The sequence below is a fragment of the Clupea harengus genome, chromosome 5 (genome assembly GCF_900700415.2).
Source record: "Clupea harengus chromosome 5, Ch_v2.0.2, whole genome shotgun sequence".
Lineage (NCBI taxonomy): Eukaryota > Metazoa > Chordata > Actinopteri > Clupeiformes > Clupeidae > Clupea > Clupea harengus.
In genome coordinates, this window is record NC_045156.1 from 6483441 (window position 1) to 6510064 (window position 26624).

General features: G+C 42.8%; 1 protein-coding gene across 2 annotated transcripts; it reads right to left on the reverse strand.

Moving 5' to 3' along the window:
- Positions 1–1261: 1261 nt before the first annotated feature.
- Positions 1262–25095, reverse strand: synpra (synaptoporin a). Of its 2 annotated transcripts, XM_031567492.1 has the most exons (6): positions 24949–25095; positions 24757–24822; positions 6458–6582; positions 3429–3627; positions 3108–3299; positions 1262–2946 (listed from the first exon to the last, which is right to left on the reverse strand). In XM_031567492.1, exons 1-6 carry the CDS (start codon positions 24964–24966, stop codon positions 2644–2646), a joined length of 903 nt encoding a protein of 300 aa, XP_031423352.1. In that variant the 5' UTR covers positions 24967–25095; the 3' UTR covers positions 1262–2643. The 2 variants fall into 2 exon arrangements, with proteins under 2 accessions (XP_031423352.1, XP_031423353.1); XM_031567493.2 differs by lacking the exons at positions 24757–24822; positions 24949–25095 and adding an exon at positions 9280–9402.
- Positions 25096–26624: the final 1529 nt, after the last annotated feature.

The following is a 26624-nucleotide window of genomic DNA, read 5'->3' on the forward strand; positions in this document are numbered from 1 at the left end:
TCCCCTGATCTGAGCTCCTATTCATTGCTCTTTGAGTTCAAATGTTTTTTTTTTTACTTGGTATTGTTGCTTGATGTGCTCCGGGGCAGTGATGGGGATTTACATAGCAGACTCGAAAAATATATTAAATTTGAATAGAATAAAATAAAATATAACCAATTTGTAGCTGTACAAATGGTGTTATACCCACATGAGTTTGGATTGTTGCTTACTACAATGCTGTCCTTCAAAACGTGCACAAAAAAACAGTTTCCCCCCCAACAGTTCTGACAAATGTCTAATGTACCAGCACCTGTCTGAAGTTTGTGTCATCCACTTGCTGCTTTTTTCTATTCTAGTTTCTTGCTTTTAAAAAAAAATGTATGAAACCTCCTGAATCAAAGGCACATTCCACCAGCCTGGCTTTGAGATCATTAGGAGATTCTGCATTATGCAAATTCCCCCAGCCTGGCTTTGTGATCATTAGGAGATTCTACATTAGGCAAATTCCACCAGCCTGGCTTTGTGATCGTTAGGAGAATCTACGCTGTCCTCTCACCCACTCCATGTCTCACAAGCCTGGCTGCTCATCAACTCAACGAGACCTGTCAGGCTCTGGCTAGATGCTATGGCGAATGGGCCACGGACGGCTCCGCTCCACTTGCCTCGGGTTATTGCGTGGCCAAGTAGGACAGATTCCAGAGCTCACTGCATGGCCTGAAAGACATCTCCGTCCATCGTCATAAACACACAAGGGCAGATCATTTGCAAGTAAAGAGTTATCAGCGCTAAAAAGCTCTAAAATAGATCTCCATTTTTTAACACTGATCTGAGATATTAGAAAAAAACATCTAGTGTTGTGTCTGGTGTTTGGAACTCTGAAAACACAGCATGCCTGATATCGCATTTACATTAAAGTATAAACTACTAAAATTAACTCTACAATGTAGACCATGATGTTTTTATGCAGACTAACAAACTTAACAGCAAAACAGAACATATCAGGACTATGGTATTTTTTTGTGCAGTTCATCAATATGAACTCTTTCTTAAATGTATGATATCTGTTTCACATACGTAGTATCCATGTATTCCTTGGCAGGGGTAAGGAAGCATAATAACACTATGTAGTTTTCATTAAAGTAGAAAACACGAAGATACTGTCTAGTGTCCTTATCCTATACAGACTATACACAGGCAGGATGATCGGGATTCATTTCACATGCATAACGGTAAATATCATGTCATGGTCATTTGTGTTTAAACAAAGAACATGACCTCATTCAGGGTTTTGTACAATACCTTTATTGTCATCACTTGAAATGCAAATACAATGTCATTCACACTGAATAGCCATGGGCACCAAAATACAAACATGGACTCTGACTTGTTCACATTTATATTAACACAGAGACAGTAGAAGAGGAACACCAATGGCATATGTTTAAATATATTTATCATGTTTATATATCATGACAAGTCTGAGACATGCATTTCTTGTTTTGCATTTATCTATTCTCCTATAATAAGGATTTCCAGATGTGAACTCCTGTGTGGGACAGAAACCAAGGTGACATGAGGACTTAATTTTGATGTCTTCCTGACTTACTAATTGAAATGTCTCACCAGTCCCCTCTGACTGCAAAGTGTGAGCATTTATTGTGCGGAGCAAATGCTTCAGGAAAAACATGTTCATAAAGCCTGAAGCAGACTAAAACACTGTAAACAAAAGACTTCAAGTAAACAGTGCCAGATTGACATCTCAACCTAGTGATAAAACTCAAACTGGGACATTAAAGTCTTTAGAGAATGAAAGAACAACAAAGGCTCTATCTAATTATGCTGGACGACAGCGAGGCATAGAGGCATATTCCTCCTGATAAAAAGTAACATGAATTTCACTGTCATAGGAAAATATAGAAAATATTTAGTTTCTATCTATATTTATAAGTACACCATATTCAAATAGAGATCACTGTATTGAATTTATTTTATATCATCTGCAAAAACAGGCATATTAGTAACTTGAACAGCACGACATCATGCACTTTGTCAGAACAAGTAAGATTAAAAATGTATACAAATGTGGACCACAGTTTAACAGTGCAAACCCATCTATCCTTTTTTAATAGATCAGTGACCAAAACACAGGCAATATATCATTAAGAAAAAGAAAAGAGCAGTCATCTATAGTCTATTTTCATTTACAAACTCCGATATACTTACATTTTATATACCTGTATTAACTTAAATAGCTGTCACCTTTTTCCTTACGTAGCATGGGGTCAATGGTTACACCACTTGAGAAAACAATGTGATGTTTATCTTTATTTAAACTACATCCTGGCATCTTCATGAGTGTTTCAAGATGCCTCTTGCAATATCTAAGAAGGATGCGATAAAGGGTATTTTCCAACCCTCTCTTGTTTGAAAAAGACACTATTCCTGTTTTCAATTCACCTGTAAGTGATAAATCACATAAAACAACAAAACCCAATACCTGTTAGTATCAATAGAAATCAACCTTCTATTATTATAGCATTCACATAGCATGGGCCTCAGATTTCAGATTATTGGAGCTCCACTGCCATGTGCTCAATCATTAGAGACAAAAAGCAAAATTCAGACATGCCCTTGGAGATGACACAGGCCTCGGGGCTGCGATCACATCTGGTTTGAGAATGAGGTGGGCCCTCCAACCTGGCTGTAGTCTGACTGTTGGCCAAAGTCACCTTGGGTGATGTAGCCGCCTGATTGGTTGAAGCTGCTGCCCTGGTTGTAGGGTGCCTGGTTGTAGGGAGGCTGGTTGTAGGGAGGCTGGTTGTAGGGCGGCTGGTTAAAACCGGCTGACTGTTTTTCCGAGATGCGGTCTGGGTATTGCTGAGTGCCGCCCTTGTGCCAGCCAGTCTCTTTGAAGACGAACCAGATGTTGCCTGCCCACAGCACAAAGTTCAAGTAGCCAAAGACCTTTGAAGGAAAAGTGTGTGTGAGTGGGGATACATACAAGAACACAAACACAAAACTTGATCTACTCAAACAAGTGCTACAGTTTGTGTGTGTGTGTGTGTGTGTGTGTGTGTGTGTGTGTGTGTGTGTGTGTGTGTGTGTGTGTGTGTCTTTGGACTCACCACAGATGTGTTGAGACCAGACCAGATGGGACCGTAAATAGAGCCACATTTGTTGCCCTGGGTCTTGCAGGCGGACATGAGCAGCACCACCTCGTCTGGGTCTGTGGCCACTTTGACATCGGCGAGACCCTTAGCCCAGGCTGATGAGCTGACCAGCCACAAGAAGGAGAAGACCACGGTCACAATGAAGTCCTGAAGGAAGACACGTTACATCAGGTGAGAATGCAGCAACAGCACCACTCTAGCCAGTGTAAACAGGATCGTCCTTTGAACGTCAAGGTAACCTCGTTGGCTGACATTACCGAAAAGTTTTGTACTCACAACGAGAGGTCCCCTGTTGTTCTCTCGGTACTTGTTTTGATAGAAGATGTAAACGACAGTGGCCATCAGAGAGTAGAGGAAGGAAAAAACTGCAATGGTGACAAAGAACTGGGCAGAGGAAGAGAAGTCTCCCACGAGGTACAGCCGCTCCTGCCTCCTCCCCTCGCAGACAGGGACCTCAACAGACACCTGGTGCAACCTGGACAGAAATAGAATAGATTTAGCTTATCAAAATATGGCCGGTTGATCTACAGTCAACTGAGATGTTGACTATTCTGGACTGTTTTAAACCTTTTGGATCCAGTAACATTCAATAAAACACTGTTGTTTCCAAACTGTCAAAATGAAAAACATAAGCAAGTCCACAACCTAACCTAGCACCCACTACAACAGTGTGCCTATATACACTGCAGGTGATTGTCCATGTCACTGTTATAAAATCATGTAGGTGGCCCAAAGCTTTAGATGTCTTCAACTCAGGACTAATGAAATCATCTGAATATCCAGTTATATTTCATCTGATATTCTTAAGCCCTTCTGAAATCAGCTGGTGAAATGTCTTACCATTCTTTCCTCATGTGTAAAGTATGCAGTCACTCAGCTCTTGAGAACTAGAGACTTTAGTCTTTTTAATGTAACATTTTTTTCTGCAATTGCTTAAGAGCAGCATATCCAGGTGTCTGTGATACACAATGGTGTACACTCAAAACCAAGTACCTTGAAGAACCATTTGAAAATGCAGGCCTTTGCTTTGTAGGGTTGAGTCCAATCAACAGATAAACAGATAAGGAGGTCAGACTATTGAAACTAAATGACATACTTGTGACACTTATGGCATCATTTCCAAATTCCAATTCCAAATGTAGCCTTAGGATTTATGTCATTTATTTCTGTTTGCTCCCCAACTGTGTCACTTAGCTACTGTTATAAAATAGAACACATACAACCCTAATTTCCGCTTATAAAGACATCTGATACTCCAGGTTAGCTTTGAGAAAAGGCAAGTGAGATGCTGAATTGTTTTAGTGACTATTCCTGGACTCATCTTGGGGTTTCATGAAGAGAAGGTCATGTGGTCTGGGTTATGGTGTCCACACTCTATGAGAGAGAAATCTACAGTATTCTCATGGTACATTTCTTCCGATGTGCAAACTTGGTGCTAGTGAAAATATACGGAAGAATCCTGTGTGAGGAAAAAAACAGGTTTCATAGAATGAGAAAATGTATCTGCCAGTCCCATAGAGTCTGCTGACATATCTCAGTGTAAGTATTCATAGAGCCTCACAGAGCCTGTCAGCAGACGATGCACAGCAGTGTTAGCCTTACAATCTGTTTGAATTCTCTTCCATCTCTTCAATTTATCTGACAGAACATGGACATTTGAGAACATGGACATTTCAGATAACGGACATTTCTGATCAGTCAGACATGGTTATGATGTCATAAACCATTTTGAGAGGAGAGAATTTGAAACTTATATTTAAACTTTTTGAAGATGCGCATGACGTCACTGATAGAAAATGCTACCAAAAAAGTTAGGTAGGACAGCAACTTCCAAATACTTCTTCTTGCATAAGCAGTTTACCAAACACCAAATCCAGAGAAACCCGTATTTGCATTTAACACATACAGTAATATTTCTTTCTGACATAAATCAATACTGATAGTTAGTATGCATGTATGTATGTAGTACAGGTGTATAGAGACGTCATCATCTCTATCTCTCTCTCTGCATCTGTATTTGGATAGAACACCAGAAGTGGGCGTGGTTTATACCGAAAGTCACGCTAAATCGTGCCAATGTTGTATTTTCTAACCTAGTATTCATTGGCAATGCATTTGTTAGGCCTTTAAAGCATCAAATTGATTTCATATTGGCATATAATATGTTATGAAATATATGTGCTCGTCCTCATAATGTTGTTATCATCTCTCTCTCTCTCTCTTGATTTTAATTTTTAACTAAACTAAGTTTTATGGACTGTCTGAACCCCACCACAGCCACTCCTTTAACATCGAACAATCAGAAAATGTTTTTTTTATTTTTATAAACACATACTTCAGTTGAAGGGAATAATCATACATTTCAATGAAGCTGCATTCACATTTATTGGTGTGTTAATATTATAGCAGTGTGCTAGGGAAATGTGAATTACTACTTTACAACAGTAGTGTCCATTGCTAGCTTCACAAATCACTTGTTGCTGTCACTTGAACTTGTTGCTGTCTGTTTAAATAACCATCAAATATTTGGTAGGGTTTAGTGGATGCCAAGTCACAATTCCATGAAACCTATGGCTGATACATACATCATGTTACATCTTAAACGGATGAATATTGACTAGAATACAAGGTAAAATGTCGCTTTTATGGAAGAAAATAACACTTAAAATAAATAAAATAAAACTAAAGCTTCTAAGCTTCATTTTCATGTATAAGTTGCGGGGGTTTGAAAGTAACCCAGTTGCCACACCAGGCTTTTTGTGTTGCTAGCGCCGATTCATAACGCCTCCTCCTCCTTGATGTGAGTGTTACCCTGCGTGATTGCTGGGAATCACCAGGTCTCAACCTACTGCTCTCGGTGGGGGTGTCTACAGAATATAGCGATCACTTTTCAATAATCAGTAGTAAATGAAATGAGTGAAATCAAAGTCCTATGTTGCAAACAGAATGACCATTTTTATCTTGTGGCCATTCACAATGATATGAATCGATTTACAGGAACATAATGGCTGACACACAGAAATGTCAATCATGGAGCTGACTATCTTTCTGAATATTAATGAACAACTTCGGGTAGAAGAAACATTCCATGATACCCGAAGTTGTTCATATACAGTATATATACAGTATATATGTTTATATTCATGCCTGTCTGTAACTCTGTACGTATGTCTGTAAATATGTTTGTATGTGTGAGTAAATAGACATTGCAGTCCTAAATGACTGGATAAGTATACAATTTAGCCAAATGTTCCATAAGGCCCACGATGACAACTGCGGAACAGTGCAGTAGTGAGTGTTTCTACCTGAAAGGGTAAGCAAAGTTGATACCGATGCTGAGGTTGCTGTCCATCTTATCGTTGCAGGCGACACTAACCCGCAGCTGCCCAGAGTAGCCTCCACATGTTGCGAATGCGAAGATGGCAAAAATCTGAGGTGGAAGAAGCAAAAAAAAAGTACAATTAGTGAATGGTGGATGCTTCAATTGTCAGCACACTGGGCTCATCGGGTGGGGGGTGGGGGGTTAAAGACATATCAGCTGTAACACAGAAGGTGAATAAAGTATGAGAAAAAGAATGTGTCTCTGGAACACTGAAGCATGCAAATCTATTCTAGTAGAAGTTTCAAAATGAAATCATGAACACTGAAAATTAGCATAATAGATCCTCTTTAACATTACGTAACTTGACTCAGTGATTTGAGGCATTAGCATATAGTTAACATGATGCTTGTTTGGTGCCTATTGCTTATTCATTGTGAGTCTCACAGATGCAGTGATGTACCAAGGCAACAACTGGGCTCTCCACAGGCTTCAAGGAAGACATAAATAAGTGGCATTTGCTTGTGAACATAAGGCTGATCAGCATTACAATTTCTCACATACTCCCAGCAGGGGTCAGATGCATTGGAGTTTGTGGCATTTGAAGTTTAATACAGTTTAAGAGGCTCCCTTTTTGTTGTGAACTCAGAACAAGCACAGAAAGTTAATGTCCACGATCTTGCATTGGTCAATTTCAGAACTCAGTGATCTTGTAATGGGTTGGTCAATGCAACTTCTGTATGTGTCCTCTTGTGCAAACAAGTAATTAATCTTTATTTCCAAATTGTAATTGGTCACAATGGTACACACACAGACACACAAACACAAACACAAACACACACACACACACACACAATGGTACACACACACACACACACAAACACACACACACACACACACACACACACACACACACACACACACAATGGTACACACACACACACACTCACACACTCACACACACACACACACACACAAACACACACACACACCTGCTCAACTTTGTTTCATTTCTGTTATTCAGTCCTAGGGCTTTTCTTCAGAGACACAGCAGCTGATAATAAGCACAGAGTAACTGTCTAAGTTGTGGCCCTAAAACACATTAACTGAGTAGTGAGAGGGGAGAGGGAGCAACACGACTCTTTACTGCTGATGGAATGGCTTTTAAGTCTGTAGTTATGCAGCCATAGATGAAAAATCTAAAGTGCACATTGCCCAAATGCAAGAATATCTGTGTGAGATAGCTTTTTAAAAGAATAATTCAGATGAGATTTTACTTAAGGGATACCATAAACGGGCCTCTCTCAACTGTTCCACACCCTCGTTTAAACTGCTATGTGTCCATCATAAAACATTTCTATAACCATTTCTTAGGAACATTAAGCTCTATGGTGCAGGCCTGGGACTGCAAATGAATCCTTAAGTCAGTGACCTCCATTCCCTTCTCTTAGAGAAATTCCTGGACATCGTGGCCTGGATGTGATTATGAAAACAGAACAAACCATGTATTATCCATCTAGAAAACAAGACCCACAAGGTGCCCCTGAATGAGTGTGACCTTAAAACGTCAGGTTTTACAGCCTGACACAAAACGACCAGTTTCTGCGGGTCACGACATGGTGCAAAAAGAAGTGGCTGTTGACAGACAATTAGAATGCTGCTGCTGAGACAATGGGCTCATCCATGAGAGTGAGGAGACCAGAGTGACTCAGATGCATTTCGCCGTCTCACAGGGGGAACTAGCCAAGGCCAGCCTGATGAATCCAAAGCATCTACTTTACTTAAAGCATCTACACCAACTGTTGAGAGCAATTTTGAGGCTGACTATCACAACACGAGTCCTCCCAAGGAATGTTCACCCACAACTACTTACAATGTGAAACATCCTCCACATCTGACCACTGAACAATCACTCCTTTAGTCATGACGAGGATTTAAACCACCGGTAACTGAAACTTTTGTATTATTTGTGCTACAGAAATATTGCAATGATAATATCTACACTACAACACTGAGAAAATACAGAGCATACAAGCACACAATAGGTGGCACAGGAGACCTGACAGGAATCCAGGAGAGAAAGTGTTACTCTCTCTCTCTCTCTCTTGCCTCCATGAATCACACGCAAGCATGCATGAAACACCTCCATCTATAAGCGCGTCTGATTTGCGAAGAACTTAAAGGGGGCTGTCCGTGAGCTTCACTGCAAGGCTCCTCAGATGTGCCTGAAAGAACCTTAGTCACCAGATCACAGATGGGGCGCTGAGATGAGCAACTGATCAAAGTTCGATTCCTGGCAGCTACTCTGCTACAAGAGGAAAGTGTGTGAAACAAATAAGTATCAGAGAAAAAGGTAGGAGACTCCAGCTTCTGGGGGGAAGCTGCCTTTGGGTGATTACCAGACCTCTTAAAAACATTTAACACTCTAAACAGCAGACACAACACGTTTGTTTGTGTGAGAGAGTTTTGGTGCCTACAGTCAATGAACGCACACAAAATGTGGACCAGCACAATACATGAATGGATATCTAGCCAGAGTGGTGACAAGTGGTTTTTACTATCAACATGTAATGTACCTCCCTCCTCACTCTTGTCAAGTATGAAATATCATACAGTTGTGCAGTATTTTCTCTCAGGCAAAATGCAGCACTACAATTATTTAGTTGGGAGACAGAAAGAGGAATGTTTTTTGTTAGCAGTGGTGATCAGAATAAATCCACAGACTACATAGCAACACATAAGAACATGCACAGTAAAAGAAAAGAAACACCTGATGATCTATACGAGAGGAGCAAATCATGGACTTACCGGAGCAAATATAACCATACACATTTAGGCAAAGAGGAATATCCAGCTCCACTAAACGACAAGCTTCCCAGGAGCTCTCTCTGTCATACCAGTCATAAGAGGAGAGGAGGATGCTCCCTACAGCCAGACCAGGATAATGTGATGTGTCTACTATTTTCTCTTTCTCCTCCTCCTCCTCCTCCTCGTCCTCTCTCTCCCTCCCTCACTTGTGGACAAAATAAAGAACGAATGGGATCAATGCAGGGGAAGAAGTGAAAGAGGAGAAGATATGGTGTATCTCTGTGACTCAAGAGAAGATATGGTGGTCAAGTGGCCACCTACCCAGCGACAGGAAGCCATCAGAGCTGAGCTCTGGAGTCAAACCTGACACAGAGAAAGACCTATCCCTCTGCATCGTCCCACCTTGCTACTTCACTTTACTATACTTTGCATTACCGTAATATGCTACAGATCACATCATGGTTCATTATCAGCCCACAAAACACTGCAATACATCACACTAATGGATAAATGTATCAGGCAATGTGTAGCGGCACACACAACAGAGAAACACCATAAGTGAAATAAATGCACACAATATAATAAACAATATCACAAATATCAGAGGAGCAGTGCACTACACCTTATTACAGAGTGTACAATTATAAGCAGGAAAAGCACCTAGAGTTTTTAACACTATAATTTACCATTTCATAGTGGATTGACTGTTTTGCATTTTATGAATAGTAGTACATTACAAAGATATTTGACTTCAGATGTTGACCACATATTTACTATGTTTAGTTTACTTTACTTTCTGACTCAACTGGTAAAGCAAGGTGCTAACAACGGCAATGTCTTGCGTTTGATACCCAGGGAACACACATACTGATGAAAATGTTAATCTGTGCTATCCTGCCTATTGGTTTGGATACAATCTAAAATGTAGTATAAAACTACTAAATGAACACATGTAAATGTGTGCCACAGGAGTCAATACTTAGACCACTCCTTATCCTATAACACACCTGATACTATCACCTCTTTACAGCTATTTGCATCATAACAAAACACAGCCATCATACATGTCACAGATGTTTCACAATACGCCACTTTGTTGCATCTCAGCACGACCACACAGAATACAACACAATTCTAGACAAACCACCATACCTCTGAGTGTCCTCCAGTTGAGACAAGACAATTTTCATAATGCTCACTTTACAATGTCGTATAGAAATGCAACACCACACCAATGAATGAGTTCTACTTCATGATGCAGTGCTCCGGTCTAATGGTTAATGGAATCTCTTCATTAGCAACAGATCATGGTCCCTATATATGGAAAAATGTCATGCCACCTCAGCAATTAAAGCTTGCAAAACATGTCAGGTGCAAAGGTGCAAAACATGTCAGTTAATACAAAAAAAATGCCACAGCATTACTTTTTAAATTTTCGTGCTTTACCCAATTACTGAAGCATTATTATTATTCCGCGTGAAGTGTTAATAGGTGTAGTTTATCCCAGAACCGCAGAAAGTTAGACAGAGGATATGTGTGCCAACATGTCCATTTTAATGAGATATTTAATATACTGCACCCATTACATAGACAAATTGCATGAACCAGACAGCTGGAACTCATCAACCTGTTAATTAAACAAACTATTATAGACACAGAAGTATATAAACATAAACAATGACAATGTGCAGGGGCAAAAAAAAAAAGAAGAGCAATGTTTGTGCGTGTGAAAACACTCCATGAGCAACATTCGCCAAACTACGTCTTCACTCCACTGGGTTAAAAACGAAATGCCAGTCCTCATTGTTACCTTCTACACTGACATGGTTTGGTGAGGTACACCCACAGCACATTATCAGTCTGGTGGTGCACAGCCCACAGGTGGTGTTTTGTCTTCCGGTAATGATCCTCTTAGTCGCGCTGCCTTTCCCGTGTCTCAGAGCAGGATGCTGTGTTTCATCAGCTCCGTCAGAGTCGAGCGGAGTAGTGCACTGTTGGCACAGAGGAGCTCTCACTGGGGGTGAGAACCAGGGGGCTTGGCATTGTGAGGAGCAAAGTGCCTCACTGATGTAACCCTCTGTAACTGACTCTGGCAGTGAAGGGGAAGTGAACACACACACACACACACACACACACACACACACACACACACACACACAAAAAACCCAACACAAAACCCAACACCATCTCATCAATAAGATCAACAGTGGGAGGGTGGGAGAGTTAATGTTGAGGCCACACGTGGGAAGTACAATAGCACGTCCCCACACATTCATTTTCCAGGGAACAAAATCAAACTGAAACAGATTAAAACAGAACAGTGCTACTGTAAAAACAAGCATCATGAGCAAAGGAACAATCTGTCTGAACTCACCTCCACAACTGGACTTGCTCTGCAACATACAGGTAACATAAAATACTGTTAAAGCAAGTGCAACCATTGTGACATTAACACAGTGCCTGCTGAGGAAGGGAATCTAACATATCTGAAGTTTTGAACAACCCGTTTGTTAACAAGTTGTTTTGTACCTCATGCAGACAAGGTCTTAAATTGAGCACTTCTCAGGTCTGGCTCAGGATAGCCCATGATCTCATCTTTCAGCCTTTATTCTGCTTAACAAAGTGGACAGATAGACAGACAGACAGACAGACAGACAGACAGACAGACAGACAGACAGACAGACAGACAGACAGACAGACAGACAGACAGACAGACAGATAGACAGACAGACAGACAGACAGATAGACAGACAGTCACATTTCTGAGACCTACACCACACTGCTCTCAGTGCCACCCACGCAAGGCTGCAGGTTCCTGATGTGTCAATCACCAGTCTCCATGGAAACCAGAACAAGACACTGTCAGGTTGTTGACGTATACCCTACCTTGAAACTGCAAGGTGTCAGGATTACCAGAAAGGCATCCTAGAATGTTAATGCCAAGGACTTCCAAACCAAAACCCAATGGACATTGACAGTTGAGAGTGAAGAGAATATCATTATAGTAAAATGATGACAAGATACTACTGGCCTCCTGTAAAATACTCTTAAACCATGGACACAGTACTGACTGTTGTCATGCTTTTGCCGTTCTGCTTTTCTTCCTCAGCACAGTGGGAGTCATCGTCCCGGATTGGTTTCACTGGCTGCCCTCTACTGGACAGGTTGATTCATTCATTCATGCTCGACTTCAGTCACATACATGTTCGCGTCTGCACTTGGGCACAGACACACGCAAACACACATGCATTCCAATTCCACATTGAAGAAATGAACAACTTACCCAGTCAACATCACAGTGTTGCTGTGGTAACACTGGTCTTGCAAAGCCAGGATTATAACAATCTCTCCCAAACCACTACATTGAACAGAGACTATTTAAATGTGAATATTTAATACTTCTAGTATGTGGCACATCTGAGCTTTGGCCACAGGCTTATTAAAACGCATAAGAGAGCGATGCCTATCAGATTCTACAGCAAGCCACAAAGTGAAACGGGAAGATTATATTCTGTTCCTGAGCTTTCTGTGTGCTACAAAAAGGAAACAATTTTTTTCCTCTCCTGGAAGCTTCTACAACAGAGGCAGAGAATCTGAAACCATGACACTAGTCATTTCAACCATGAACAGCTGCACAAACCACCACTAATGTAAAATCACTGGCCGTTACATGCACTTATGAGGGCCGTCAGTCGCCTAATCGCCAATCCATGTTTCACTTAAAGCAACAGTGTGCAGAGTTTTTTTAATGCTATCTGAAGTATGTTTTTGTTGAGAACTATGCTTTTGTATCATCCTCAAATTAATTGTAATGGTCTACGGTCATGTGATAAACACACCGCCTGTTCCCACAAGCTGCACAGCCAATGAATTACCTACGGCCCCTGTGTGTCTGTGAATACTCATACATTTTACATACAGTATATAAACACATGAGCATTGTCCCAGCTCAGACAATGGCAGCACATGCCTGTCTGGCGCTCTGCCCTGTCATCTCTCTGTTCTGTGTCCTAGAAGGCTGCGCTGACTCTTTCATCAGCCAGCTGTGGCTCTCGTCAGGCAGGCTCGGGCTGCCGGCGGGGAACCCTGACTGGAGCCCGTCCTCCTGGACGCTGGTGGTCTCCGAGGTCTGGTTTCTCTCTCCCGCGTCTGTCTGTAATGAGCCCTCCAGCCTGTCTGACAGGTACCGCAGGCCGGCGGAGCCAGCCAGACTCAAAGGGAAAGAGAGAGCGAGAGAGAGAGAGAGAGAGAGCGAGAGGGTGGGGTGGGTGGGGGGGTGGGGGCTGATGAGCTGTCTGACATTACACGCATCCTCCCCCTTGTGGCAGGTGGCTCGCCTAGACTGCCACACTCACTCACCCACTCAGCCACCCACCCACCCACCCACACAATTCCTTTCATCTCTTTTTACTTTTGCTGCTGGAATAACCGTCCTCTGAGGATAGACCACACTCACATGAAATGAAACTGGATCAGTTTGTTATGCGGGGACATGGTTACAATAATATTCATGTTTTCTGGTTTGACAATATACACAATATGCTTTCCAGAAAATTAAAGACACATTTCAGTTCTCTCCCATAATACTCAATCTATTCTGCGTCCCATTCCGCGAACAGATTAGCACAGATCTCACAGAATCTGGCTACATGAAAGCAATGTGTCAGAAACTGCAGCACCTGTCCCGTTCCCGTCGCAGATCAGTGTTCATGTGGACAGCGAGAAGGGAACTCACACAGAGAGATTGTTGCCTTTGATGTTTCCGATGGTGTCGGCCAACCCCCCCGTTTGTCTGCTGCACCCCTCTGGCTGAGATTAGAACTGCCTCTTATCAGCACAAGTAGGCCAACCACAACCACTCACTCAGGAAATCAGTTCACCACAGTGGCCATGGCAAGAGAAGATTCACCAGCACAGGGAAACTCTGAACACACCAGTGAGTGCAAAGGTGCACATAATCCAAAACATTACGTCTCTTTAGAAAACGTACTCTCAGTCAATTAGAACATGAGAACATTAGTAGAATGCATCAGAATGAAGAAGAGAGACAGACATTCATCTCACATGTTCCCAGTTAAAGTTGTACGCTATTACATAACACAGCGCATGGCCAGTGAGCAAGAAAATCAGGTAATCTACGCCATCTACTGGCAAAACACACACACACACACATATGAGTGTGAAACGGGGACACCGATCTTTACGCCTGTGTTTCCAAAATCATCTGCTCAGTATGCACAGTATTTTTTAACATCAACTGGTTTAGGCTCTTAACAGTCTACATTTAGCTGACATCACATGGAAATGCAACAATGACACTGAACTTGAATGAAAAGTGATGAAACAAGTGTTCATATGCATCTGCTAGCAGTGGGCAGTCACTCTTCCCTTTATCTTAGAGGGGGGACAGATGACACAGCTTCTCAAATTGTTGAGGAACATCAGAAATGACAATGAGAGCACTGAGTCTCTGTGCTTGACACACACACACACACACACACACACACACACACACACACACACACACACACACACACACACACACCATCTCTTCTAATGTCACTTCCAGCATACTTATCATGGCTAATGTGACTTAATAAAGCATAAGGCACATGGAGTGTGAAGTGTTAAAAGTGCTGCAGGTCGCCATGTCTGAGCCAGGTAAGCAGCAAGGTAAGGTAATACTCCAAGACAGACAGGGTCCCCAACACTGGCCAACAAGGTTGAAGAAAACAGTCCGAAGTGAAATCATCAAAACTACCTTGAAGGAAGGGGGCTTTTAAAAAACAAGGAGCTTTTTTCTTATGATTTTTTTTTGGATGGGATATTAGTACATCTTTTAGTAACAGTAAGTGTGCACAACCAGAGAACACATAATACACGGACTATTATTCCGTGGTGCGTGAGGGAGATTGGTGGATCGAGTGACTACAGAGGCAGGGATAATACCAGGGGAGAGGCTGACTCCAGTGGTCAGAGTGTCCTAATTTGTTCCTGGTCATATGGCTGGCTGCCACATGCTTATCTCATCTCCACCCCTTCATTAAATACAGCGCTGAATCCTGAGAAGCTCATTTTCACATGAGTCTCTCTCTCCCTCTCTCTCTCCCTCTCTCTCCCCTGTCTCTCTTTGACTCTTTCTGTTCAAGCGTGTTCAAACACGAAGCAATTACACATAACCTCAACAAATGTCTAGCCCCTCCACTATAATTTTTCCAGGCCAAAAGCATTATGAACTACGCACACTAGTATATTAATCTACGATTATATGAATTACATGCTGACATAGGGTCATAGCAGTGTGATCTGTCCAGTGCGGCTCCAATTAAATCATATCTGAACCAAGCCGTATGATTGGGGCTACCTATGTATGCACAGTTCTCTTCAAGGAATCAAATGAACTACTGTCACAGAGATGACTGCAAACACAGAGAGAGCAAGAAGAACACAGGGCGTTTAAGAACACAGTTCATAACGAGGCATGGCATAGGTGGCATGAACATACAGTAGGTGGCACGAACATAGGTGGCATGAGCATAGGTGGCATGGCATAGGTGGCATGGTATAGGTGGCATGAACATAGGTGGCACGGCATAGGTGGCATGAACATAGGTGGCATGAACATAGGTGGCATGGCATAGGTGGCATGAACCCTTCATCTGGGCACTGTGTGGGCACATGTTGCAGCTCTCTCTGTTTTCTCTGGTCATCCATCACCTGTTTACTGCAGGTTGCCTCTGACATTGGCTGTTTCAAATGACCTTAGGCATTTTGGGAAAATGTCAACAGGACAGCAGATTATGCAAAGCACACTGCCCAGCTGAAGGAGTTAGTGAAGCCCATGTGAGTCACGTGTTTTCTACTGTGTAATTCCTGTCATACTTGCATCAGTCACATGCTCATATATATACAAACACACACACACTCACACACACACACACACACACACACACACACAGACACACACTCACACACACACACACACAGAGACACACTCACACACACACACACACACACACACACACACACACACACACACACACACACACACACACACACACACACACACACACACACACACACACACACACACTCACATGCTGAAGCACATTCACCCGTAGTATATAGCATTACATGCACATACACACCCATAGACACACACACACACCCACACAACCAGACACAGACACTGTTGTATACAGAATATGTTGCATTTACACGAGGAAAGAAACCTCTTGAGCAAAATACACAACCCTGACTGTGTGATTATGAACCCACTCATCCCTCTCTGTCTCTCTCTCTCCCCCTGCTCTCACTGTTGGCCCTTTGAACACGGGCAGGTTGGTGGGGCACTGTGAGAATGAGCATGGCGGTCGCCGCTGCCGTTGCCGCTGTTGCTAAGCTCCGTCACCCCTGTTTGTTTATCTGCCTCTCGCAGCTGCGCTCCAAGGGCCAGAGATGAAGGCTGCTTTTCCTTGGCTGCAGGAGCCCAGATTATCCAACCCCATGGCTGGGGGGCGGGCGGGGGGGGCAGCAGCCAGCACAATTAGAAGGCCCCACTTTGCAAACAAGAGGGGAGAAATGAGAGAAGGGGGGGTGGGGGGTGGAGGGAGGTGGAGAAAATGCTGGAATGTTCAGTAACATGCCGGAGCACTCTGGCCAGCTCCGCACCTCTGAGGAAGCTTGTGCGTCTGTGCACCTGGCCCTTTCAGGTATCATCCGTGGGCCGCGGCACAAGCGTGTTAATTGGAACTCTTCCCCAAAGACGTGCTCCTCAACCTCGGCGCGCCGCGTCCTTTTCTTCCACAGGTGCAACGCGGAGACGGCGGCACCTGCACCTCATTCAGTGGCACCCGAGTGACAAACGCGGGTGGAACGTCAGTGCTTAACTAAGAGGAGGCGTTGCGGTGTGCAGAGTGTATGCAGTTTGATTTGAAGTGTCTCCTCTCCTCTCCTCTCCTCTCCTCTCCTCTCCTCTCCTCTCAGTGAGTTTGCCGTTGCTCGGCTGTCGGCAGATGCTGCTGTGTGTTCTCAAAGCGTAGGTGGGTATGTGACAAAAAATGCCCCATCTTTATACAACAAATAAAGCTTCCTGGATGGACCTTCCTACGATATCAGCCCTCCCCCCCACACACACACACAAACATTACTTTTCCTGTGCAGTTAATGCTGTGCTTCCTTCCACTGATACTGTGATACTGACGTGTGTGTGTGTGTGTGTGGAAATGTTCTGCCTTCTCCACTCAAGTAGAAGTATTAGCCACAATCCCCCCTTCCCCTTCCTGAGCTGACAATGTGGTAATATGGGTGATTTTACGCTAGGTTGGCACAAACAAAACAACGCAGGCAAAGCCCTTCCGAAACAGAGCAAATATTAAGGAAAGGCAAGGGACTCCAGACCGCTCGTAAATAAATAATCACAACATCCCATTTCAATAAACTCTCAGTTGGGGGCATGATTACTTTGGTGGACCTCAACCTAGGAGGAAATGGCATTTGTCAGTGTTGCTGCAATAACAATATGCTGGGTAGCTTGTCCATGCAACCCCTATTTGCAACCAACTTTCAGCACCGCCACTGATTACCTAACAAGATTTCTATGTGACATGAAAACATACATGTCTATACAGTTATGCAAGCTTGCAGTGTTGGGTCAACCCATGCAGCTGCAGGATCAAACTCCTACCCCATCTCCCTGATAGATGTGCTTGATGTAGCCTGCTGCCAGGCCCAGGCCAATGACAAGCTTGACTGACCCAGAGCCGGCACAAAATCATAATTTATTTTTGAGGGCGTGGCCTTTGCATCTCCCCATTCTTTCCTCTTCCTCTCCCATGGGTTTCCATGGCTACTTGGTCAGGTGACCACTCGGAGGAGCCCCACCCCTGGCCTGCGGTGACTGTCAAAGCAGTTAGTCAGCCTCGGCCACCGATTGCAGACGAGATCAGAACCCGATCACATGTAGGCCAGCAGAGTGGGCTGAGGAGAAAAAAGCTGTGTGTGTGAGTTGGCATGTGTGTCTGAATGTGCCCTGTGTGTGTGTGTGTGTGTGCATGCGTGCGTGTGTGTGTGTGTATGTGTGTGTAAGAGAGAGAGAGATTGGGCATGTGTGTCTGAATGTGCCCTGTGTGTGTTTGTGCGTGCGTGTGTGTGTGTTTGTGTGTGTGTGTGTTTGAGTTTGTCTGTATGAGTGGGCATGCGTGTGCATGTGCAGTGTGTGTATGTGTTTGTTTAAGCATGAATTAAAGTCTGGGGGAAGGGAGGAAGAAAACCCACCCACAGCCTGAGGCCTCTGTCTTAACACCATCACCACCACCACTTCAGAAACAAATAGCTCCACACAAGGCTTGGCAGGTGCCCGCACAGTCTGCCTTATTTACACAGCTACAGACATCCTCCTGGAAGGAACACTTCCTCCTAAATCAATATCAGTATTACAAACTAAAATATTACACAAATACGCCATAGTTTTTAATATGCCATATCAGTGTACAAACAGATTTTTTTAGCATTGTCCTTATCGGTGACTCTGGCTTTAAGTCAGGTGGTGTTCCGTTGTAGTTGTCTGATGACTCAAAGATTCCATGCTTATCTATGAATGTAAAATAAAATAAATGTGCAGAAATCACAATCAAGCAACCTAATGCAGTTAGTCTAATGGAAGAGAAATGACTCAATGATATCATAGTCGCTCCTGACTCTCTGACCTCTCTCTCCAGCCAGACTGGATACAGTGAGTGACAGCTGAGAGAGGGACAGAGACTTGGCAGGGCAGGAACTCTGTTCCTCACACATGCGTTTGCCCCCCACCCACCCCACAATGCTCGACAAGGAAATGGAAGGTGACAGATAACCTTTTTTCGTATAGTGAGTCAGACAGACGGCAAGGCTCCCAGAGTCAGTGTCTGTGCCAAGCACGGTGATCCCTGAAAGGTGTCTCAGACTACATGACAGAGCGACCACCAGCTTATAACCATCACTCACAGCCGTCCAGTGAGGAAAGAAGTAGCGACTGCACTGGAACTAGGGCAAGGGTGGCGTGAGCCCTTCAGACCTATTACAGTCATCTGTGAAACTGAACAATAAGTAAGTATCTGAGTACAATAAGTAAACAGATGTATATCCACAGCTTTGGCAGCAGTAGCATACTAACTTATACGTGAGTCAATTTATCCAGGGGTGGCCATGCCTTTGCTGTTGCAGCCCCTAGACTGTGGAATAGTATCCCCCCCTCTATTGACTCTTTCAAGTCCAGGCTCAAAACACACTTTTATTCTTTAGCGTTTGGATCTTCCTGATCTGAATTGATAATTTGCACACTTGCACTGTGTATATACTGTAGATGCTTATGTGAGTGTATTGCTTCTGTTTTTATTTGATTCTATACTTTATTGTGATTGCCTACTCTGATTGTACAGCACTTTGGTCAACGTGAGTTGTTTTTAAATGTGCTTTATAAATACATTTGACTTGACTTGACTTATCTGAAGCTGTATAAATTCATAACCTGGTGCTAAAAAGTATTTCATAACTCTTGTACAATGTCAGTACTTGTCTTTGATATCTAACCTGGTAAAATGCAACTAGGCAGCACTATATAATGAAGAGCAAAGGATGTTATACACTTACGTAATAGAGACTGAAAGGATTGAACAGAAACAAAAGGAAAAAAAGAAACTACATACAGTAAAATCAGAACAGAGCTAGATCTGTGCGAGTCATAGCCGCTGCTGCTATTGGGGCAAGCGTGGAGAGAGCTGTGTGTTTCCTGGGTGATAAGCCCCTCGTTTCACAGAGGACACTTCAAATGGAATGTGGAGAGATTAATTTCCCCAGGAGAAGATGCATCTCTTTCACACCAATGGCATTCAGTTGCAATCATTATCTGACATAGAATTTCCACTTATGCTGCCTTTTTTTTGCATAACGGAGGGTGTTTTTCTCCATCTCTCTCTTTGTTTTTCTATTTCTCACTCTCTCCTGTATTTATCTTCCCATGTTAAACCATACTTATAACCACAAGGAAGTGACTGTCAAGGAACTGACAGCAGTGTCAATGTAAAACATGCAAGAAAAATTACAGTTACTAACCTGTGAGAGGACATCATTTAATTGTCACTAAAAAATAATGTCATGCCAAGGTCATTATGTTAAGGTCAAATGTATTTAAAAAATGCCTTCGAGTTAAATATTAGTTACATACACAACCGCAGGGTCATTACCTACACCACAATCATAGAATGGGTACTTAAGATGTATTCAAAAGCGTCTGCTAAATGACTAAATGTAAATGTAAATGTAAATGTATTCTACATATACCTTTTCACATGGCTAATCTCCACCAAATCTAGTTTCTTCACATCTTTGAACATGACTTTGTGAACATGCTAAAACAGACATCTGCAGGACTCCTTCTTCCAAAACAACAGCCCATGCAAACTGTGATGCGCCATAAATGACTATCACATTGTGCAATTCACTCCAGACAATTTACTCCTTAAGGTACCACCATTAGGTAGAAGCATCTGGAGTCAATTAACATCCGGTAACCTATGAGTTAACATACGTGAGTGTGCCACTGACTAGTGTGATAGACGATCTCACAGACAGATTATTTTTAAAATAGCATATTCACCGATTACTGCTTATTTCTAAGCAGGTCAACTAAGCACCTCTTCAGAATTTAGACACATACAAGTGTGCATACACACATAGGCGGAGATCACGGGGGGGACGGGGGGGACGTGTCCCCCCCACCATAAAGTTGTCCCCCCCAACAATCATTGGAAACAAAACAATTTTTTTTTTTAATATAGTAATTTGAAATAAATGCACGACAACACAAGGTGTGCTAATTATAAACGTAAAACAATGTGTTTTTAAGTTTTGAAAAATCATGATCCCCCTATTCCTTAAAATGGTTTGGTTCACATGCTGTTTCCACCGGGCGGGGCTACCGGCAGCTCCGTGTTTCAGTCAATTAGCCAAGTAGCTACACGGTCAGACAGTGAGGCTGTTTCCTCCTCTCTCCCACTGACGCAGTTAAAGTTTTTTCTAAACTCCTTTTACGAAGTTACAATCGATATGCACAAGTATACATAAGTTTAATGATGGATTGACATGACAACGTGAACGTTTGCTGATAATAACACACGCATGCCGGTAATTAACACCGTTAGGATAGCTAGCTAGACAGTTAGGACACTGTCCTGTCAGGGGCAGGTTAATGTTAGTTAATAAAGGTAGGTCTACATCTCAGTGCCTCTCCAGATTAGTTAAATTAACTGAAGGTAAATTCATTTAATCTTTCCCTGCGGTGCCTGAACAATGCTGGTATTGGATATATGTATCTGCAATCGTGATGACCGTGAGATGCGGATTCTCCCTCTTGTATTGTGTAATCTGTAAATTCTCGCCTCAAATGTAAGCGTGTTATCCACCATATATCTATGTTTTAAATGTTATGCATATCCCTCCATTGCAGTATGAAGGCCCTTTTGATGGCTTCTAGACGGAATCAGGTTCTTTTGTCTCCAAAAGTTGTCTCGAGGCTCTTGGGATATCGTTTTGACACTGATAGCTGCCATTGACTCTAGTCAGCTCGGATAACTTGTCCGAGTTAGGAACAGTAAATATTGGTGGCGGGGCTTATTGATAGGTCAAATTGAACTGTTTTAGAACTTATTTTGAGCATCAAGTTCTCTTGAACTTTGGACATTATTTGTCTGTGAGTAGATATTTTGTGTTAGTACATTTAATGCCATTTAGAGGATTTAAAAATGACTTCGAATTTCTGTTTGTAAATGTTATTGAGAATTCGGTATTTAGCAGCTAAGTTATGCTAGCTCTCGTGAAAGTTTCATGTCCCCCCCCCGGAATTACTCTCCGAAATTTTACCATGTATTGTCCCCCCCTACAATGAAATGGGATCTCCGCCCCTGCATACACAGCACTCATAAACAAACAAATATACACATGAGTACAATGTACACACACACACACACACACACAGTCAGCGCTTCTCCTAGGAGAATTTCAAATTTCTGCATGACTTGAGAGGGCAGTGCTTACAGCTGTTTGAAGAGTCCTGCGCCAGACTTAGTCAAAGAGCCAGCATCAGAGAGCAGCGACAGAGAACAGCTTCAGAGGAGCGGCAGGCAAGCACAGCCATACGCTGATCTGTGCTGCCAGTCTACACACACACACACACACACACACACACACACACACACACACACACACACACACACACACACACACACACACACACACACACACACACAGAGTATTACATGCCCAACGAGCCCAGTGGTCTTTATCAGCCAAGAATATGAATTGCTGAATCCTAATTCTGTTGTTTTCAAGTTATGCAATGATCCACACACCGACACACACGATCAACACATAAACCAGACACGTTCCAATTACGTAATATTATCTACGTGAATCTAGAGTAAGTGAAATATAAGATGAGAAATGCAACAGCATGCCATCAGTGACTTTTACATGTTCCATTATGTCTACGTCATCACTTTATACTTTTTTATAATTTCTTGCGTAACAGCAGTTTTAACTGCGGGCCACAATTAGGGCACTTGAAATAAGAACGTATTAGTGGGTGCTTCCATTCTCCCAAGTAAAAAAAACACAATGAGTGAAACACAAACATCTTTATATTAGAATCCTCTGCGTATCCATTTGGGTGACATTTCCTATAAAGGCTGACGGTCAGAGAATAAATGACAATCAGGTTCAAGCAAAGCACCACAAGAAAAATCCTGCTTTCAATCCTGGCTGGCAGTGCAGTCAATACTACTGGGCCTGCAGTCCTCCACTGGCCCACTGGAGTGGTTCAACAGCTCAGCCTCTGGCTCCTCTGCACCACTGCACTCCTGACACTGGCACATCATCTCATCACTCATGTTTGGATAATCGACAGTCAGCATCACTTCACTCTCCCCACGACTGGCTGAGCTCTCTGGAATGTGTGCGTTTGTATTCACATGTGTGTGTGTGGTGTGTGTGTGTGTGTGTGTGTGTGTGTGTGTGTGCCCTGGACAGTACAGGTAGGTCATGACCCCAGGTGTTCTCTCACTGTTACCACTCATGTTTTTCACTTCTGTTGTTGCTCTTTTACTTCTTCTAATATGCAGTCTATTCTGATCCATCAAACAGAACTCAAACAGCATCTTTCATTAACATACTTTGTTGACACAGAACCATGCAGTCACATTTATTTCCCACTGAGAATACAGGCAGATTCTGTACGGAGCAGCTACCCTGCTTTATAAATGCTATATGCAGACTGTACACCACATAAAACCACAACAGTGTCACCCCAACACACACACACACACACACACACACACACACACACACACACACACACACACACACACACACACACACACACACACACACAAACACACACACTTCACCCTCAAAGCGACAGCATACAAGAAACAAATACTGGACAAGTCCATCTTATGCAATGGCTCAATTAAGAATCACTGTCTCTTTGATGCAATAGCGCCTCCATCCTGTGTAAGTTATAGCAGTACACTGTATAACATCAGAGTTGATATGCTCAAAAACACAACTGCTTCACACACACACACACTGCCTCAGCAGCAGCTAGGCATGGATGCACAGCCCAGCTAAACACGGACATACTTAATGCAAACAAAGGAGTCTCACCCCGACGCATGCACACAAATACACACACACACACGAGCACACACACACACACACACTTTCTGCCATAGACAGTGAATACAACTCCTGCCTCCATGTTGATCAGCAAACACAGCTGACATAATAACAATGTTGCAGACACGAAAGCCACTCTATCAATAGCCCACCTATGCTCTCTCAGGTGCTCTCTCTCTCTCTCTCTCTCTCTGCACAGCTGTCCTCTCGCTGGCACAACATTCTCAACACATAGGCTAATTAGTTCAGTGGTCACCTCGAAACACAGCTTTGGACTTCAGGTGATATTAGTAAATAAGGCTTTGACATTATTCATTTGTGAACCAGGTATGATAAAGTCGAAAAAGAGAAATAGAAAAGCAGCTTTTCAGCTGGACGGTTTGTCTGACTGATCACGGACTGATTGATGGAATGGTAAGAGCGGTTATGAAAGGCTGCGTTCTGAGTGTGACGAAAGGGACGGAATAGGATGGAATTAAATGGTGGACACCATCAGTTTCATTTTAAATAGACATTTAAAAAGGCTACTGTCAAATGCCTTTTCAAATCGCATACGCGCACTAATACAAAAAGAAAACAACGCGACAAGAAACAAGAACATTACAAGAACGCGCGCATGGAGAAAATGTTCTTGCCTAAATAAAGAAAAACATGTTTAAATTTAAGGTTAACAAATCATCGCGGTTTTAAAAACAATTCTCAAGTTTAAACATACCTGAGTATGTTGGTAGGTAGTTTTTAGGTAAATGTATTTTTCACAGAACTTACCCACTCCAAGACGCGGATAAATCCAAGGGGCAGTTTGAGCACTTGGAATGTTCCCCCAGACACAATCTAAAATGTAAGAATCCATTATTGGCACGTGCATTTGTTATTTCATAGAGTAGCCTACTCTTGAATTACATTAAAACAATTATTTCAAAGCTGCGTCACATAAGCTCTTTCCACACCTCTTCCTACCTGGTTGGCAGTCTCCATAATTAAATGGCTTAATGTGTATTTTGTAGTAATAGCAGTAGTAACACTTAACGATATCACAAACGACTGGATGTGATGTGTTTCTGTCTCTAGCACGTAGAGACCCTCGGTTCGAATCGCTTTTGTTTACGGAAAAGACCGAGTGACTTCGGCATAGCGTAAACTCGAAATGCCATGCCGGCAGAAAGCTATTGGCTGCATCAAAGTCTGTGTTGCCCTAATTTCCTCATTGGACAAAAGTCTCGCTGTTGAAGAAATATATTATTCTCTATTTAGCTAAAGTTAGACTGTGTTGTTTTCACTGAAACAAAAGTTATGGAGGTATTTGTTTTATTGTAAGTTGTTTTATGGTTAAATAGTCTTTTTCAGAGCCGTAAACTAATTTATCAGTATTTAAGTACACAATAGCTAACGTTATTAAATTGGCAACCTGTGAATTAAGTGTAAGTCATAGAGAACAGAAGCATATATGTTGGGAGACAGGCAGCAAGCCTTTATAAGTTACAATATGCATGCTGTTCGGACAGAGAAGTGCCTCTGTGATTATCCACACTGACTATGAATGAGACCTGACCTTTCACTCTGTCACATTATAACCATTTATTTTAGGGGTTGCCAGTCCTTGGGAGCCTGATGGAGGCCAAGCAATTTGTCACTTAATTAGCCAGATGCAGCAAGACAAAGTGAACTGGACTGTGAATTGTCTTCAGGCAAAATAATTGTGAGTGAAGGGACACATCCCAAGTCGGCTTAGGCGATGACCACTGCAATGCAAATGAGAGAAAACTGGGATGACAGCTCTACTGATGTTACGGTCATTCACTTCTCTGCCCTCAGACACACACACACACACACACACACACACACACACACACACACACACACACACACACACACACACACACACACACACACACACACACACACACACACACACACACACACAAGAATGTTTGCCTTCATAATTGATCATTTGAGGGTAATGGATTTGGTGGAGATGGAGATCCTATGAACTAGAAATTCCATAGCTACTGCAAAATATTTTCATTTCATTTGCTACTGCAAAATATTTAAATATTGACACTAAATGAGACTACAAACTCAGTGTTATTGTCACCCTCTTTTGTATGAGTACACTGAGTCTCAATGACGTCTCGTATATGTAATGTAGTAAGTCTGAAGTGACTCCATAGGCTGACCAGGACTGAGTGTCACCATCTTTCAGTGGGTTTTTGCTTCTTGTGGGGTGTTCTTATGGCACTGAACTGCCCCCTGTAGCGCTCCTGTGCTTCCTGAAGTCTCTCCACGGTGTTAACCTCACTGACTGGGCCACAGCTCTGCCGCCAGGCACGCTCCGTGGCCTGTTTACCAACACCACACGTTCATTTAGATCACTCCCAGAACCGAGGTTCCTGTCAGTCGTCACTCATGCGGTGTTACTACACAAGCCCTGCAGAGTTTCTCAGGCGAACGCTTTATTTCATTATTTCCCCTCCTCCGAAGTGCAAATTGCCATTTGAACCCCTTGGGAGCCCGGGCTACTGTTCATTTGAGGGAGGCTGCATGTGCCCGCACAAGGTCAAGTCTGCCCCGCCGCCACCGCCGAAGAGGCAGCGGCTGGGCCCAGCGACGGTGCCTGAGAAAAAACACTCCAAATA

Coding starts and splice junctions, on each gene's coding strand:
- synpra (XM_031567492.1), bottom strand. Junction 3,628..6,457: donor AACTTTGCTTACCCTTTCAG/GTAGAAACACTC, acceptor ATTTCTGTCCAG/GTTGCACCAGGTGTCTGTTG. Junction 2,947..3,107: donor CTGGTCTCAACACATCTGTG/GTGAGTCCAAAG, acceptor TTTCCTTCAAAG/GTCTTTGGCTACTTGAACTT.